The sequence below is a fragment of the Mus musculus genome, chromosome 11 (assembly GCF_000001635.26).
Source record: "Mus musculus strain C57BL/6J chromosome 11, GRCm38.p6 C57BL/6J".
Classification (NCBI taxonomy): Eukaryota; Metazoa; Chordata; class Mammalia; order Rodentia; family Muridae; genus Mus; species Mus musculus.
This window is the reverse complement of record NC_000077.6, coordinates 116,918,330-116,931,209: the sequence shown is the minus strand read 5'-3', so window position 1 is coordinate 116,931,209 and position 12,880 is coordinate 116,918,330. Positions and strand designations below refer to the sequence as shown.

Sequence of the window (12,880 nt, the reverse complement as noted above, 5' to 3'; positions counted from 1 at the left end):
AACCTTCTCTGTGCTTGCTTCCTGTGTGACTCTGACACTGGATCAGCCTGTGCTCTGGGATCCAGTATGCTGCTTCTTGTCTCTGCCATGCCCAGCCTCTAAGCCACACATTTCCATCCCACTTCCTTGAGCCTCTCTAGAAAACAACAGTGCTCTTGTCCTGAGCTCGGGGCCCTTCTTGGTGAGTTGCTCACCTCCTTTGAGTCCCTCAACCCCTGCTGGGAAGACTCTGTGAAGATGAAGTGAGAGGAAGTAAGGCACACACACTAGGGTCCCAGAAGCACCCAAGTTCCCCAGCCTCTCCTTTCTGATCCCTTCGCTGTCAGCTGTGCCACGTCCTGTGTGAGACCATCTATCCTTGACTAAGGACAAACCAGCCTACCCTGTGCAGGACCATCCTTGCCTAATGCCGAGCCAGCCTGCTCCACCTTAGGCTGGAAAGCCACCTTATGGTAAAGACAAACTACACTTATCCTCCTTTATGACTAAACATCTGTTTCCCAAGGATCGGGCTACCTGTGACCTTAACTAAAATGGTTCTGTTCTAGGAATGGCAATCATGTCCTTGTTTTTTTTAAAGTGCAATAACCATCTTACCCTACCTTTGTTTCAAAATGTTATTTTGACCATTTCTGACTACCTCGTTATGACTTCCTGCTGTTATGACTACCTTGCTATGATCACCTTGCAACCATGTCTGTTTCAAGAGGCTGTTAGGACTAACTTGTTATACTTGTGTTCTGCTCCTGTAATCCCTCCTGTTTTGCCCTCCAAGTCCCTCATTTGGAAATCCCCCTGCCCCTGAGTTATAGATACATACAGTTATATGTCTTCCTCACATCCATTGCTGACTTCTAGAACCCTGTCTTAGGGGGAGGCAGTCCACACACACACACACACACACACACACACACACACACACACACACACACAGAGAGAGAGAGAGAGAGAGCTTGTTTGAGTTAATTACTTGCTTCAATTCATTTGGCCATGATGATTTGGGTCAGTGGTCTTTCTCCTCCCGTCTTTGGGATCAACACTTGTCTTTCCAACTCTGTGTCGCTGAACATTCTAGACAGCCACACAGGTCCCAAGCTCCAGGAGATAGTGGCCCGTTCTACTCCCTCTAAACTTCCAGAGTTAAATTCTCAATGAATGTGTGAAGTCCAGCAAGAGGCTAACCACATGCTTCCAGACTACCTAGCCAAGGGCTATCGACATTTGGGTTCAAGAGAGTCCATTATGGAAATGAGGAAGAGGTGATAGCAGGAGATAGCCCACTGCCATCCTGCGCTACCACAGCCTGGCCCTATCTGGGAGCCAGAGGGGTGTGGGGCAATCCTGGGTCATCCCACCTTGGACACCAGGAGCTGTGGCAATTATGGTCCGTCAGTTACTGGGTACTGGCCGTGTACTGGCACTTCCCATCTGTTCCAGGTGCTGACAGCTGCGAGTCTGGCCCATGCATATGAAACCTCAGAGAATCATAGGGGAGCCAAGAACAACTACTTCTCAGAAAGAAGGTGCCAGAATGGCCCCTGCAGCCTCCAGGGGAGAAGCAGTACATGTGGAGTCTCACCTGCTTCTGCTACCAAACCCTTTATGTGCAGAGGAGACATCAGCCTTCTCAATGTCCCTAACTCAAGAGAAGAATACCATGGCCTGTCTGCAGCCCAGCATCCTGCACAGGCAGCAAGGGCCACTGAGGGGAGAGAGGCAGAGAGGAGGGAGACTGAAGGGAGACAGGTTGATGGTGACAAGCCAGCAGAGGAAGGGGAGCAGAGTGGCCTGTGCCACAAGATCTACTCAGGACTCATCCCCCTCTCCATCACTATTCTGCCGGGTTCAGACACTGTCTGCTTTCTTGCATGACACAAGGCCCGTCTAGCTGGGCTCCAGCAGCAGCAGAGCCTGCCTGAACTCAAAGGGAGGCTACAGGAGCCAGGAGGGATCTCTTGCAGCCTCGCCTGGAACTAGTGAGCAGCCAGGCATCTGTTGCTAGAGATCCCCCCCCACCCACAAGAGGGAGACTAAAGCAATATCTGCCCTTTCTGTTAAGGTCCCAATCACAGACTGAGGCACAATTCCACCAAATTTCACTCTGGGGTGAGGGAAACCAATCAGTTTGTTGGGCTTCCTTATAGAGCACAGGTGAGGAGGTCACTAACAGGTCTGTGGGTGTCCTCCCACACAGGACACTCCTGAAAAGCCTTTACCCAGCCGGGATGAGGACTTCCCAGGAACTGCACAGATACACCCCCCTTGGTTTTCCCCCTATCTACGCTAGTTCTTTCCCAAGAGCTGCACACAATAGGCGTTAGGGAGAGGCTGGCTACTCAGGTAAGGTAAGGGTCTGAAAACTGCCAACAAGCCCAGACAGGATGATCCTTTTGCAAGGTGATGCAACTGAACTTCCTAAGATGACGGCTGCTTGGCTCAGAAGACAGTGACTCAAAACAGCATCAGAGCCAGAGGGCCTGTGTCCTTCGGAGATGGATCCCTAGGCTCCAAAGGAAAACCAATGGAAAGAGAAGGAATGAGAGAGAGGGAGCAGAGAAAGATGAGGAAGGAAATGGAGATGTCCCAGGAGTCACGAGGGATGGAAGAGATGGGTGGGGGTGGGGCAAAGGAAGGAAGGAAGAGAAGGAGGGAAGGAGAGAGAGGAGAAGAGGAGGAGAGGGAGAGCGAGGGAGAAGGCAGAAAGATGTGGCTTCTCCCACCCCTCAGTAAGAGAAACAGCAAAAGCCCCCCACCCCATCCCAAGAAGGTGACCTTGTTCTGTTTTTCTTGTGGAGTAAGAGACTGAGCCCAGAGCCTTAAGCATGGTAGTCAAGTGACCTGGCACTGAGCTACATCCTGAGTCCTCGAAGCCTGGAGAAGTCTTACAACAGCCTCAGATAATTCAACCTTGCCATGCCTGCCGCTGTGCCCATCTGGTGCCACTCAGAGGCATTCTGTGAGTTGGTCAGATAGTAGTTCCAACAAGACAGAGACAGCAGCCCCTCTTCCAGGCTCAGGGCCCAGGGCCACTGTCACTCAAACGTGTCTCCGCCTTGACTGTGCCTACCCTGCAAACCCAGCAGTGCTTGGCACACCGGAGAGAAAGAAGAGGCAGGGGCATCACTCCAACTCACGAGAGAGAGGACAATGCAAGTTTTAACCTGGCTACTGCCCTGCAAAACCGCAGGGTAACGTCTGTACTGTAGGTAGTTGATGGGTGTTGCCTTGTGCAGTGCACAGCCTGCTGGGCCTTCCTGGGCCGCCCTGGTGAGCCACAGTTCATAACTTCATCTGTGGGAGTCCCTTCCCCAAAGGATCAGGATGAAAAAGAAGAAATCACCCCAGAACTGGGACCTGCTTAGCTGTGCACAGACCAAAGCTCTCAGACCTGAAAGCACCCCCACCCCCCACCCTACCCCCCACCCCCCATGCCTGGTTTGCGGTTCAGCAGGAGCAACTCCGTGCCTTGACTTCCCTGGTACTGCTGTGCTTCCTGGAGAAAACCACCAGCTCCTCTGCCCAGCCCAGGCCTCCTCGTCCCTCCTCTGCCTTCACCGCCCATCACAGGCTCCATCATAGCCCAGGGGCCACTGGGAGACCAAGCCAGCAGCTTACTAGAGTCTGAGGAGTAACACAGGGGCCTGACCCAGGCTGCAGTAAAAATCAAAGCTTTGACTCCAGCCCTGTTCTGCCACTGACCCAATGGGAAGAGTTCACTTCCTTCTCTTGGCCTCAGTTTCCCCTCGGGTAAAATGGGCAGTGGGGTCTGGAGTTGTTGGGCTTTGTGATTTTTTTATCCTCTTCTCTCCTCCCCACTTCTTGTAAAAATTGGGGTCACCAGAAAAGAAGAGGAGGGGGAGAGGAGAGAAGGAAATAGAGAGGGAGGAAAAACAGATGGGTCCCCTAAAACTACAAAAGGGGAGAGTGGGATGAGCCCCAGGGTGGCATTGGAATCTCTCAAGGAGCATGACACCTTGTGCCCCTGGCCCCTGGGTGGGTCTGGGCACAGCAGGTACTCTAAGCAGAGAGAAGTAAGTGACTCTGCATGTTCACACGGAAAGACAATTTCCTGGCACAGCCTGGAAGCCTGGAAAAAGGAAGTCAAGAGACAGGGTGGAGGGTTTAAGAAGGACACAGGGGCAACCGTGTGTGTGTTGTGTGTGTGTGTGTGTGTGTGTGTGTGTGTGTGTTTGTGAGTCTTCCTGCCACCAATGGAGGATATTGAATCTGTCTGCTGGGCCTGATTAGTGATCTGAAGCCCCTGTCCCATGGTTCCCACGTTCTTTGTCCCCATTTGGCTGGCCACACACACAGGCTTTTTGGACAAAGGACTTTATAGGAATGGAGTGTCCTTCCCTCCAAGTCAGGGCCAGAAAGATGGTGGAGGAAACAAACTGATTCTTTGCTGAAGGAAGAAATCAGAGGGAGAGATGACCAGGGAAATATAGGTCACCCCCCACACAAGAGTCTCTGAAGACATTTGGGGGTGGAGGCTGCTCTTCACAGCAGGAATTAATAAGGTTTCCTTGTGGAATTTTTTTGTCAGCAGGAGGTGTGACCCCAAAACTGGAGGACTTAGGGACATGCAAGTGGCCACTGCCCAGGCTTCATTATGGCTTTGGCTGAGGGGGCAGACCCAGTTCAGATGGCCCTTGAGGCACCCTGCTGTTCCCAAACCAAGAAAGATTCCTCCCCTGTCTCCAGTGCTCAGAAGTGCCTCCCTCCCTCTGCAAAAGCCCTAAAATGTCGCTCCTCCCTCCCTGAGAAGCTCATTTCTTGCTCAGGAAGATACCTGAGGATAAAACCAGATGTAAGTACCACAGAGGGGAGAGGGCCTGGGAGGTAGGCCCTCCCCAAGTGACACGCTCAGCTCATGTCACCACTGGCCCCAGAACTATCAGCAAAGCAAGCTGACACATCTTCCCCATTCTGAACTGAAATGCACTTACTACGAGGTCCCAGCAGTAAGTCTGGGAGCTACATGCTCCCCCACTGATTTCCATATAGATGAGCAGCCTGGGGTGCTGCAGATATGAATGGACCCCACATTTAGAGATGGGTGTTATTATTACCCCCTGAGGCCAGCTAGTCTCTCTCCTCCCCAGACACCCTCTCTGTGGCTGTTTCTCGTGTTCCCATCCCTACCCTTTCCTTTGATCAAGCTCCACCTGCCAGAGAAGACAGCCCTCCCTGGATCTTGCAGAGGAGGCTGGGACGGGGTGTCTGGACAGCTGGAAAAATCATTTCCTATGCAGGGTAGACGCTGCAGACCCAGCTGAGGCAGAAGAGACCAGGGCAGACCCCAGCAGGCCAAATGGGGCTTGTCCTCTACCTGTTATCCCTCTTCTCCAAATGGCCAGTGTCTGAGAGACATCCACAGAACCTGGAGCATCTTCCACTCAGCCTCTGCTGTGGCGCCTGGGGTTGAGCGGAGCTCGGCACAATGATCATCTCAATCCACTGGGCCTACATCTGCGAGGTAACCTGCTCAGGTCTGACTCCATGAGGAACAAGCAAGGCCCTTGTTAGGAAGAACTAGGCTGGGCCTCGCTGAGAAGGACTGCCAAAGGCTCCTCCCTCCCAAGCCACAGTCCCACCTTGGCCAGGTGATTCCCATTCATCGAAGTTTGTCTAAATCTCAGGAGGTTTGTCTCTGTGTTCCCAAACTAGAGCACTTTCTCCAGGCCCAGAGAAGGTGCCTCCCACAGTCACACCAGAGATGTTAAAGGCTGGAAGGACACGTGATGAGAGTTCTGGAAACTGGGCATGTTGCTCCTGGTCTAGCTGCATGGAATAGGGATGTTCTCTGTACCTTAAACTTCAGTTTTAAAATGGTAAGCACTAGAGCTGGAGAAATGATGGCTCAGCCGTTAAGAGCACTGACTGCTCTGCCAGAGGTGTTGAGTTCAATTCCCAGCGACCACATGTTGGCTCACAGCCATCTGTAATGGGATCCAATGTCCCCTTCTGTTGTGTCTGAAGAGAGAGAGAGTGTACTCACATACATTAAATAAATGAATAAATCTTTACCAGCCTGGTCTACAGAGTGAGCTCCAGGACAGTCAGAGCTAAACTGAGAAACCCTGTCTCAAAACAAACAAACAAACAAACTAAATAAATAAAGTAAGTTAAGTACATGAGTGCACACACACATACACACCCCTCTGATGTAACTATGTGTAACCTAGGGGGTTCTCTCCTTTCTATGGCACAAGATCTAGGGCTTGAGCTAGACCCTTCCCAAGGCCAAAGCCAAGACAGGGCAAGGGCCATGAGGTGGGAGTGTTGTCTTGGCACATAACCCTTCAGAGGGATGGGCAGAAGACCCAGAGCCCAGGCACAATTCTCACCCTAGGTTCTCGAAGCCCAGACAGATAAGGGCATTCGCAGCGAGCCTCACATCCTTCTGTGCCCTGAGCCCCCAACCATCTAACCCTGGCTTTTCCCTCACAGTGAGTCTTCCCAACTGCCCTGCCCCTTCTCTAATCTCAACCCCTGAGCATCTCCTGTGTAGAGACTCACACACCTCAGGGGTCCCCTGCTCCCCTCCCCACCACAGAGCACATGCGCTAAATGTGCATAGGAGCTTCACTCTGCAGTCGCAGCACAGGATCCCCTCTCCAGATATCTCAGCGCAGGCTCAAGGCCACCCTGCAGAGGCAGTGCCCTAGCCCACTTAGCAGATGGAGACCCTAGGCTCAGATACTGAAGGATCTCTGGAAGTCGGCCGCTGATGCTAAGCATGACCCGGCTTCTGAGAGCTTTCGAGGGTTTAAAGACTCATGTGCGGAGTCAAGGAATGCACCGGGGATGGCTACCAGATGGTGTAGTAAGTGCCACTCGGAGCCCACTCGAGAGGATGCCTACGGTGCTCCTCACCAGGAACCAGGAGCCAGGCAAGCTCAAGGAGGTGATTTCCGAGAGAGACTCTCTCGACAGGCAGAAATCTCACAACACCAAACAGCTCCAGAAGCCTTGTCTGCCTCAGTTTCCCTCCATGCCATGCTCCTCCTTCACACTACTGACTCAAAGGGACCCTGTGACGCAGTACACAGAACTCAGGCATTTGTCTGCTCCCAGCAGCTCCGTAGGAAGGGCAGGGCCAAGGACTCATAATTACCTTCAAGCTGTGTGCCAGCCAGCACAGTGCCTGGGGTTTCTGCACACCAGCCCATTCGGTCCAGCATCGGGGAGGGTCTTCACCCTTTCCCCTGCCCCTCCCCTTTTCTCTGTAACTTAAGAATTTGGCAACAATCCACAGCTAGAAACTAGAGGTGCAGGTTCCAGCCTGTCTGGTCCCAAAAGCCCACACTCTGCATCTCCATTCCACACCTAGCAAGTGTCATTTGGGCCAGGGACAGAGAAGGACCAGGCGAGACCAACATCCCAGACAGGAACCATGTGAGGCCTTTGCAAGCCTGTCCCTTACTACAGCCTGGCCTGGTGAGAAACACACAACATGGGTCTCAAAGAGATGGATGCTGTATTAAAGGACATCAACCCAGACACAGGAAAACGACATAGGAGCCTTTCTGACCCTTCGAGATCCTCCTTCTTGGCCTGAAAATCCTGGTGGCACTCATAGGACCAGATCCCAAGCAGCAGGACATCCCAGTTGACACTCAGGACCCCTTCTCTTACACATCTGCATGTTCAGAGGGCCAAGGTCCCAAAAAACCTGCTAAAGGGGCTGAGCTCAGAGGCATCGCCCCTCTGCTTCGAGGACATTCACATTCCTCTCCTTGCTTTCAAGGTACCTTCTGTGCGGATGGTGAAGGGCGAGTCCCCCAGGCGCCGGGCAGAGAACTGGCCTCCCAAAGATGTCATCAGGAAGCAGAGAGTGAAGAAGCCGATGCCCAGGACAAACAGCCTGCAGGGAGAGAGGAGCAGGGTGGGTCAGCAGAGCGCACAGCCATCTAGTGTCTTATTTCCAACTAGGAGAGGCACAGAAATGTTCTAAGCTTGAGCAAAGAAGCTGGGTGAGGTTCAGGAGGCTCAGGAGTTCAAGACCATCCTCAACGACATAGCAAGTTCCAGCCCAGCCTGGGCTAAGTGAGATCTCAAGCCAACAAAGAGCCAGCAAGCGAGAGAAGGGAGCGTGGGGGTGCACAGAAGAACCAGGGGCGGGGGTGGGGCGAGCTCCCGGCCCAGGAGGTTTCAGCTCAATGGGACAAAGAAACTGACCACATGAAAAAAAATAATAAGAATTCACATATAAGTAGAAATCTGAGCAAGGGTCAGCCCTTGATGGACTGTCAGATAGAGGACAGTTAATCTGGAGTAGCAAGTCCCCAACTTTGGTGTGTGGATCGGCGCTGGCTCCCAAGAACGATTAGAAACGGATATTCTTGAGCTAGGGACATAGCTCAACAGTAGAGCATTTGCCTAGCATACACTAGAGCCTAGACCCAATCTCCAGCACGGACATAGAAAGAGAGACGGGGAGGAAGGGAGAGAGGACACGGTAGGTCCTCCTTCCTGGATGAGATGCTGGGACAGGGCAGGCCATCTGCTTTCTTTATCCAGCTCCCCAGTGACTCTGGTCCACACTCACATGTGAAAAACACTGGTCCGACTAAACAGTGAGACCCACCTGGCTCCCATCAATCACCTGGGCCACCCTAGGCACTGCACATACAGCCTCTGCCATCTGCCATGAGCTCACTTGTCCTCATAGGGTGCCACAGGCCCCCAACACTCTTAGGTGACACAGTCTCAAGGCAAGGCCACATCCCCTCCACCCCCAGCTGTGCCCACTCTCCCCACAGACTTCTCTATCAGTCACGCATGCCCTGGTTTGTCAACCTGCACCACCGAGGGGAGGAATAAGGACATCTTCCCACCCAGGCATGGAGTGTCACACAAGTGTGCCTGCAGTCATGCAGGAGGGGGAGCGGGCCAAAACATGACATCATGCATTCTTTCAGCACACAGTCATTATCTAAGAGGTGCCAGACACTCAAGTAACCTGAAGTGACAGCTGGAACCCGGGCTTAGAGTCCCTGCCCCAAGCTCTGCCAGACCCAGTGCTCCATGCTGGGCTCTGAACAAGACTGAGCCGGCAGCACAGCCCTGAGCCGGCAGCACAGCCCAGAGAGAGGGCGGGGAGGAGAGGTTTTGAGACCCCCCCCCCTAATTCATCAGAGGACTTGATGGACTGTCAGAGCTGAAAGGGGACCCTCCCTTACCCCCAGGGCAGAGTGAGGAACCCCACGTGATATAGAACCAGGATAACCAAGAGGACCCCAAAAGTCATGTCAGGTGCTTCCACCTGTCCCACCTCCGCTCTGTCCCCAACCTAGGGGACTGTTTGTTGTCTTTCTGCAAGACTTGCTGTACACATTTATTTAATCTCCATTATTTTAAACCGACAGAGTAGTGTTTAATTAAAATTTGGTTCATTAAGGAAAACACATAATTGCCAAAGAAAAGAAGAAACAAAACAAATTTCGAGCCCGTATTTAAGGAAGCTGTTAGAAACTGAGTCGGGGAGGGAGAGAGGACCTAGACTCAGAGATTCCCAAGAGCTGCTTCAGGAGCAGCCGTGCCCCTAATTTGTTGGGGGATCATGGTGAGCTGCAGTAGGAAAGATGGTACAAAGGACACTTCTCTTACTTTGGAGGGACCTCACTGAATCCCTCCAAAGTAAGGGAAGTGGGGTTCAGAGCACACTCAGAGAGATCTTATGGGAGACTGGCAACTATCCTCTAAGCCTAAGGATGAAAAAAAGAGGGGGAGGGGTTTCCGAGTTCCAGTCTCTCAACCCCCACCCTGACTCAGCCATAGGACTGGGTTTCAGGCTGGAGATACAGGATGCTTGACATGAGGAAGGTCTACACCCTCAGCCTGGACTTTGAGGCCCCAATATACCTCTTAGCATCTCTCTACCAGTTACCCCACTTGGAGTCCAGGGAACCCCAAAAGCAGTAGTCATGTATAATACATATGATGGTCTCAACCACACAGGTAACATCTCAGGGGCACCTATAAAATAAAGGCCTGGCCAAGAACTCTGCTAGAGACAGCATTCCCAGACCTCCCTTGGGGATAAATGAAGTTAGGGTGATGTAATCAGATAGCTGCCCCTGGCCTTCAATCTAAAGTTCTGAGGGGGCCTGAAGAAGACTGGTTGCTAAGGGTCTCCACCAGCCTAGACAGGAGGTGAAGTTAAAGGGTTGGGAGTGAGTGGCAACTGATCTGGGAATCCTGTCTTCAGGCACACAGGAGGGAAAGCGGGCTCAGGGCGGGCTTAGGGCTGAGGGCGCTGTCTGTGGTGCTGGAGACCGCTGCTTGCAGTCATTACACCAGGTCCTGACTTCAGAAACGGGGGAGGGGGGGAGGTAAGGGGGGGGGGTTCCAGCGGGCTACAAAGCTGACTAGGGATTTGGGACCAGCCAGAACCCTCTCAAGTTGCAGGAATCCAGTATAGCTCTGGAAAAGCCAGAGTCTTTCCCTGGGCATCTTAGGCCAGGGATTTCTGAGACACTTCAAAACCCTGCCCTCAGTCCTCCGGCTCTACAGACCTTTGCATTCACACAGACAACCTGACTGCTGCTGTCCCCAGAGGCTGCCATCTCAGCCCCCACAGAACTGGCCCAGCATGCTGATGGCAAGAGGCAGGTGGGCCACATCACCTCAGCCCCAACCCAGCTGGGTACAGGAGGTTGTCTGGAGGTACCGGGGATCAACCCAGAACCTGGGAGAAAAGCCAGCACCTGCCTTAAGGTTTATGATCGGACTCCACCTGTGGCCTAGTCCCGAGTCCCACCCCCACAACGGTGCCCATCTCTCCCTCTGTGTCTTCTGAAGCCCAGCTGCCAAACAAGGCAGTACTTCAGGCCTCCCAGACACCCTCTCCCCTAGTCTGGCCTCGGGGCCTAGCTCTGCTGGAGTCTGGGGGAAGGAAGTGGGGTCCCTTCTTGGACCAACAGGTCTTAGCGAGTCTCTCACAAACTGCACCCCTGCCTGGCCAGGACTGTCCACGGGAAGGGAGGGAGGGAGGGAGGGAGGGAGGGAGGGAGGGAGGGAGGTGTTCCATGCACCTGCTATGCCTATCTAGTCTGTTGGAGATCCGCGATTGGGAGTGAATCCCTAGCAGAAGGGGGTCCTTGCCCCAATCTTGGGGACGTTCCTGTCAGACCCAGGTTTGTCCCCCACCAGGAAGATGAGTGAGATGCAGGGGGAGGGAGGGGGAGAGGAAGGGGGATGAACTAGGCAGAGGATGGGCGGGCCGACCTAGGAGACAGGCGGGACACCAGGGGTGCTTCCTAGGCACCCCACAGTAACTTCGCAGCTCAGATAGGACCGACAAGAGATGAAAAAGACCGCAAGGGGCAGGAAAGGGACTTGCTGGCTGGGGCCACTTTGGAGCCCAGGACCTTGATCTTGGTGTTTTCTGACTCCATGCTCACCTCTCTATACCTGATATCGTTCCAATCTTGGTCAACTCAAGAAAGATCCAGACCCGCACCCCCCCACACACACACATACCCCAACCCTATCTAATTCCGTCTTCCCATCCCCATGGCCCTCATCGAGAATAGACTCGCGAACCTCCTTTGCCACCCGAACTCGCACCCCCTGAGGGGACCGACCTCGCCCAGCTCCACCATGAGTCCCCTTGGGGAGGTCTTGACCTCCCTGCGCCAACCAGTAGAGAACTTTACCGAAAGGGTCTCAGGGTGACCAGGCATCTTCTGACCATTATCTTCCCATCTGGGTTGACTGTGATCATTGTTCAAACTTGTCTGGGCGAGAAGCCGGGGGCGAGGCCGGACGCACCGTCCTGGGCCCGGCTCTGACCGCCTCGGGAACCACGAAGCCGCTGCGGGCCGAAGCCGGGGGGTCGCAGCACCGAGGGAGCGCGGGGCACGGTGGCTCTGCAGCCCCGCGCGGGGCACGGCGCGGCCTGGGCGCGCAGGGCAGGGGTTCGGCGAGAGCTTGGGGCCGGGCGCTCTCTGCGTCTCCGCCCTCCCCGATTCACATTTTGGGGAAGGCGAGGCGGCGCGCCCCCAGATCGCCGGCCGCGCGTCTGCCTGCTAGGCTCGCTGGCTGGGCGGGACGGCGCCGCGGCGCGCAAACGGGCTTCCCGCGGCGGGCGCCCTCATTCCCGGGGCCCGCGCCCTCAGAGCCGGCTAGAGGCGGCCCCAGGCCCGCACCCCGGCCCCCCGCACCTTCCGGCCGCGCCGCTCTGCAGCCGCGCGCAGCGCCGCGCCCATGGCTTTGGGAAGGAACGGCTGCGCGCTCGCCTGCCTTCGTCCTCGCCCGCCCGCTCGCCCGCTCGGTCGCTCGGCCACCCGCGCTCCGGGCTCCGGGCTCCCGCGCGGCGCTACAACCCGAGGCGCCGCATTGTTCCCTCTGAGGAGGCGGCCCGGGAGCGGCCTCGCGTTTCCTCGGCGCCTGAGCGCCATCTGGTGGCCGCAGTCTCGCTGCGCTCCCTCCCCGGGCTGTGCGAGGAGGAGGGGGACGCGAGCGCGGGAGCCATGGCTCTGCGCCCCTCCCTGGACCATGCAACTTCCTAGGGCATCCAGCAGACCGGAGAGCCGAGGCTGCTCCGGTAACTGCATCGCGCAGGGGAGATGGGGCGCGGAGAGGGGACCCTTGTCTCTCCTGCAGAGCACGAGCCACCACTACCACCCCCAAGAGCTTCCGTACCTATGGCTTCTCACCCGCTGATTCTCTCGGCAACACCCACCCACCCTGAGAAACTCCCCGAGTCCTCCCACTTCTCACTTGCCTATAATAAACTGGGGCTGTGGCATTCATGCCAGGAGCCGTCAGCTGTATGCCTGAGGTCTAGCCTTGGACCCTCTCAATCACTGAGTTAACGGGCTTTCTAGTATACAACTAATGACCAAAAAGCTCACCAAGGCTCTTTAAA

The 12,880-nt window shown here is 54.8% G+C and overlaps 1 protein-coding gene across 4 annotated transcripts in view; it reads right to left on the bottom strand.

Moving 5' to 3' along the window:
* Mgat5b (mannoside acetylglucosaminyltransferase 5, isoenzyme B) overlaps positions 1–12,357 on the bottom strand; it is a 68,092-nt gene extending 55,735 nt beyond the window's left edge. For 2 of the 4 annotated variants that reach the window (XR_388471.3, XR_001780011.1), the window contains exons 1-2: positions 11,667–12,354; positions 7,758–7,870 (exon numbers count right to left, since the gene is read on the bottom strand). Coding sequence is in view for 2 of the 4 variants with exons in the window: in NM_172948.3 (NP_766536.2) it covers positions 7,758–7,870; positions 11,667–11,734 (181 nt within the window). In the remaining 2 variants the exon portion in view is untranslated. Of the gene's footprint in view, positions 1–7,757; positions 7,871–11,666 lie in introns of all 4 variants that reach the window. The other 2 variants (XM_006533417.4, NM_172948.3) reach the window with 2 other exon arrangements.
* Positions 12,358–12,880: the final 523 nt, after the last annotated feature.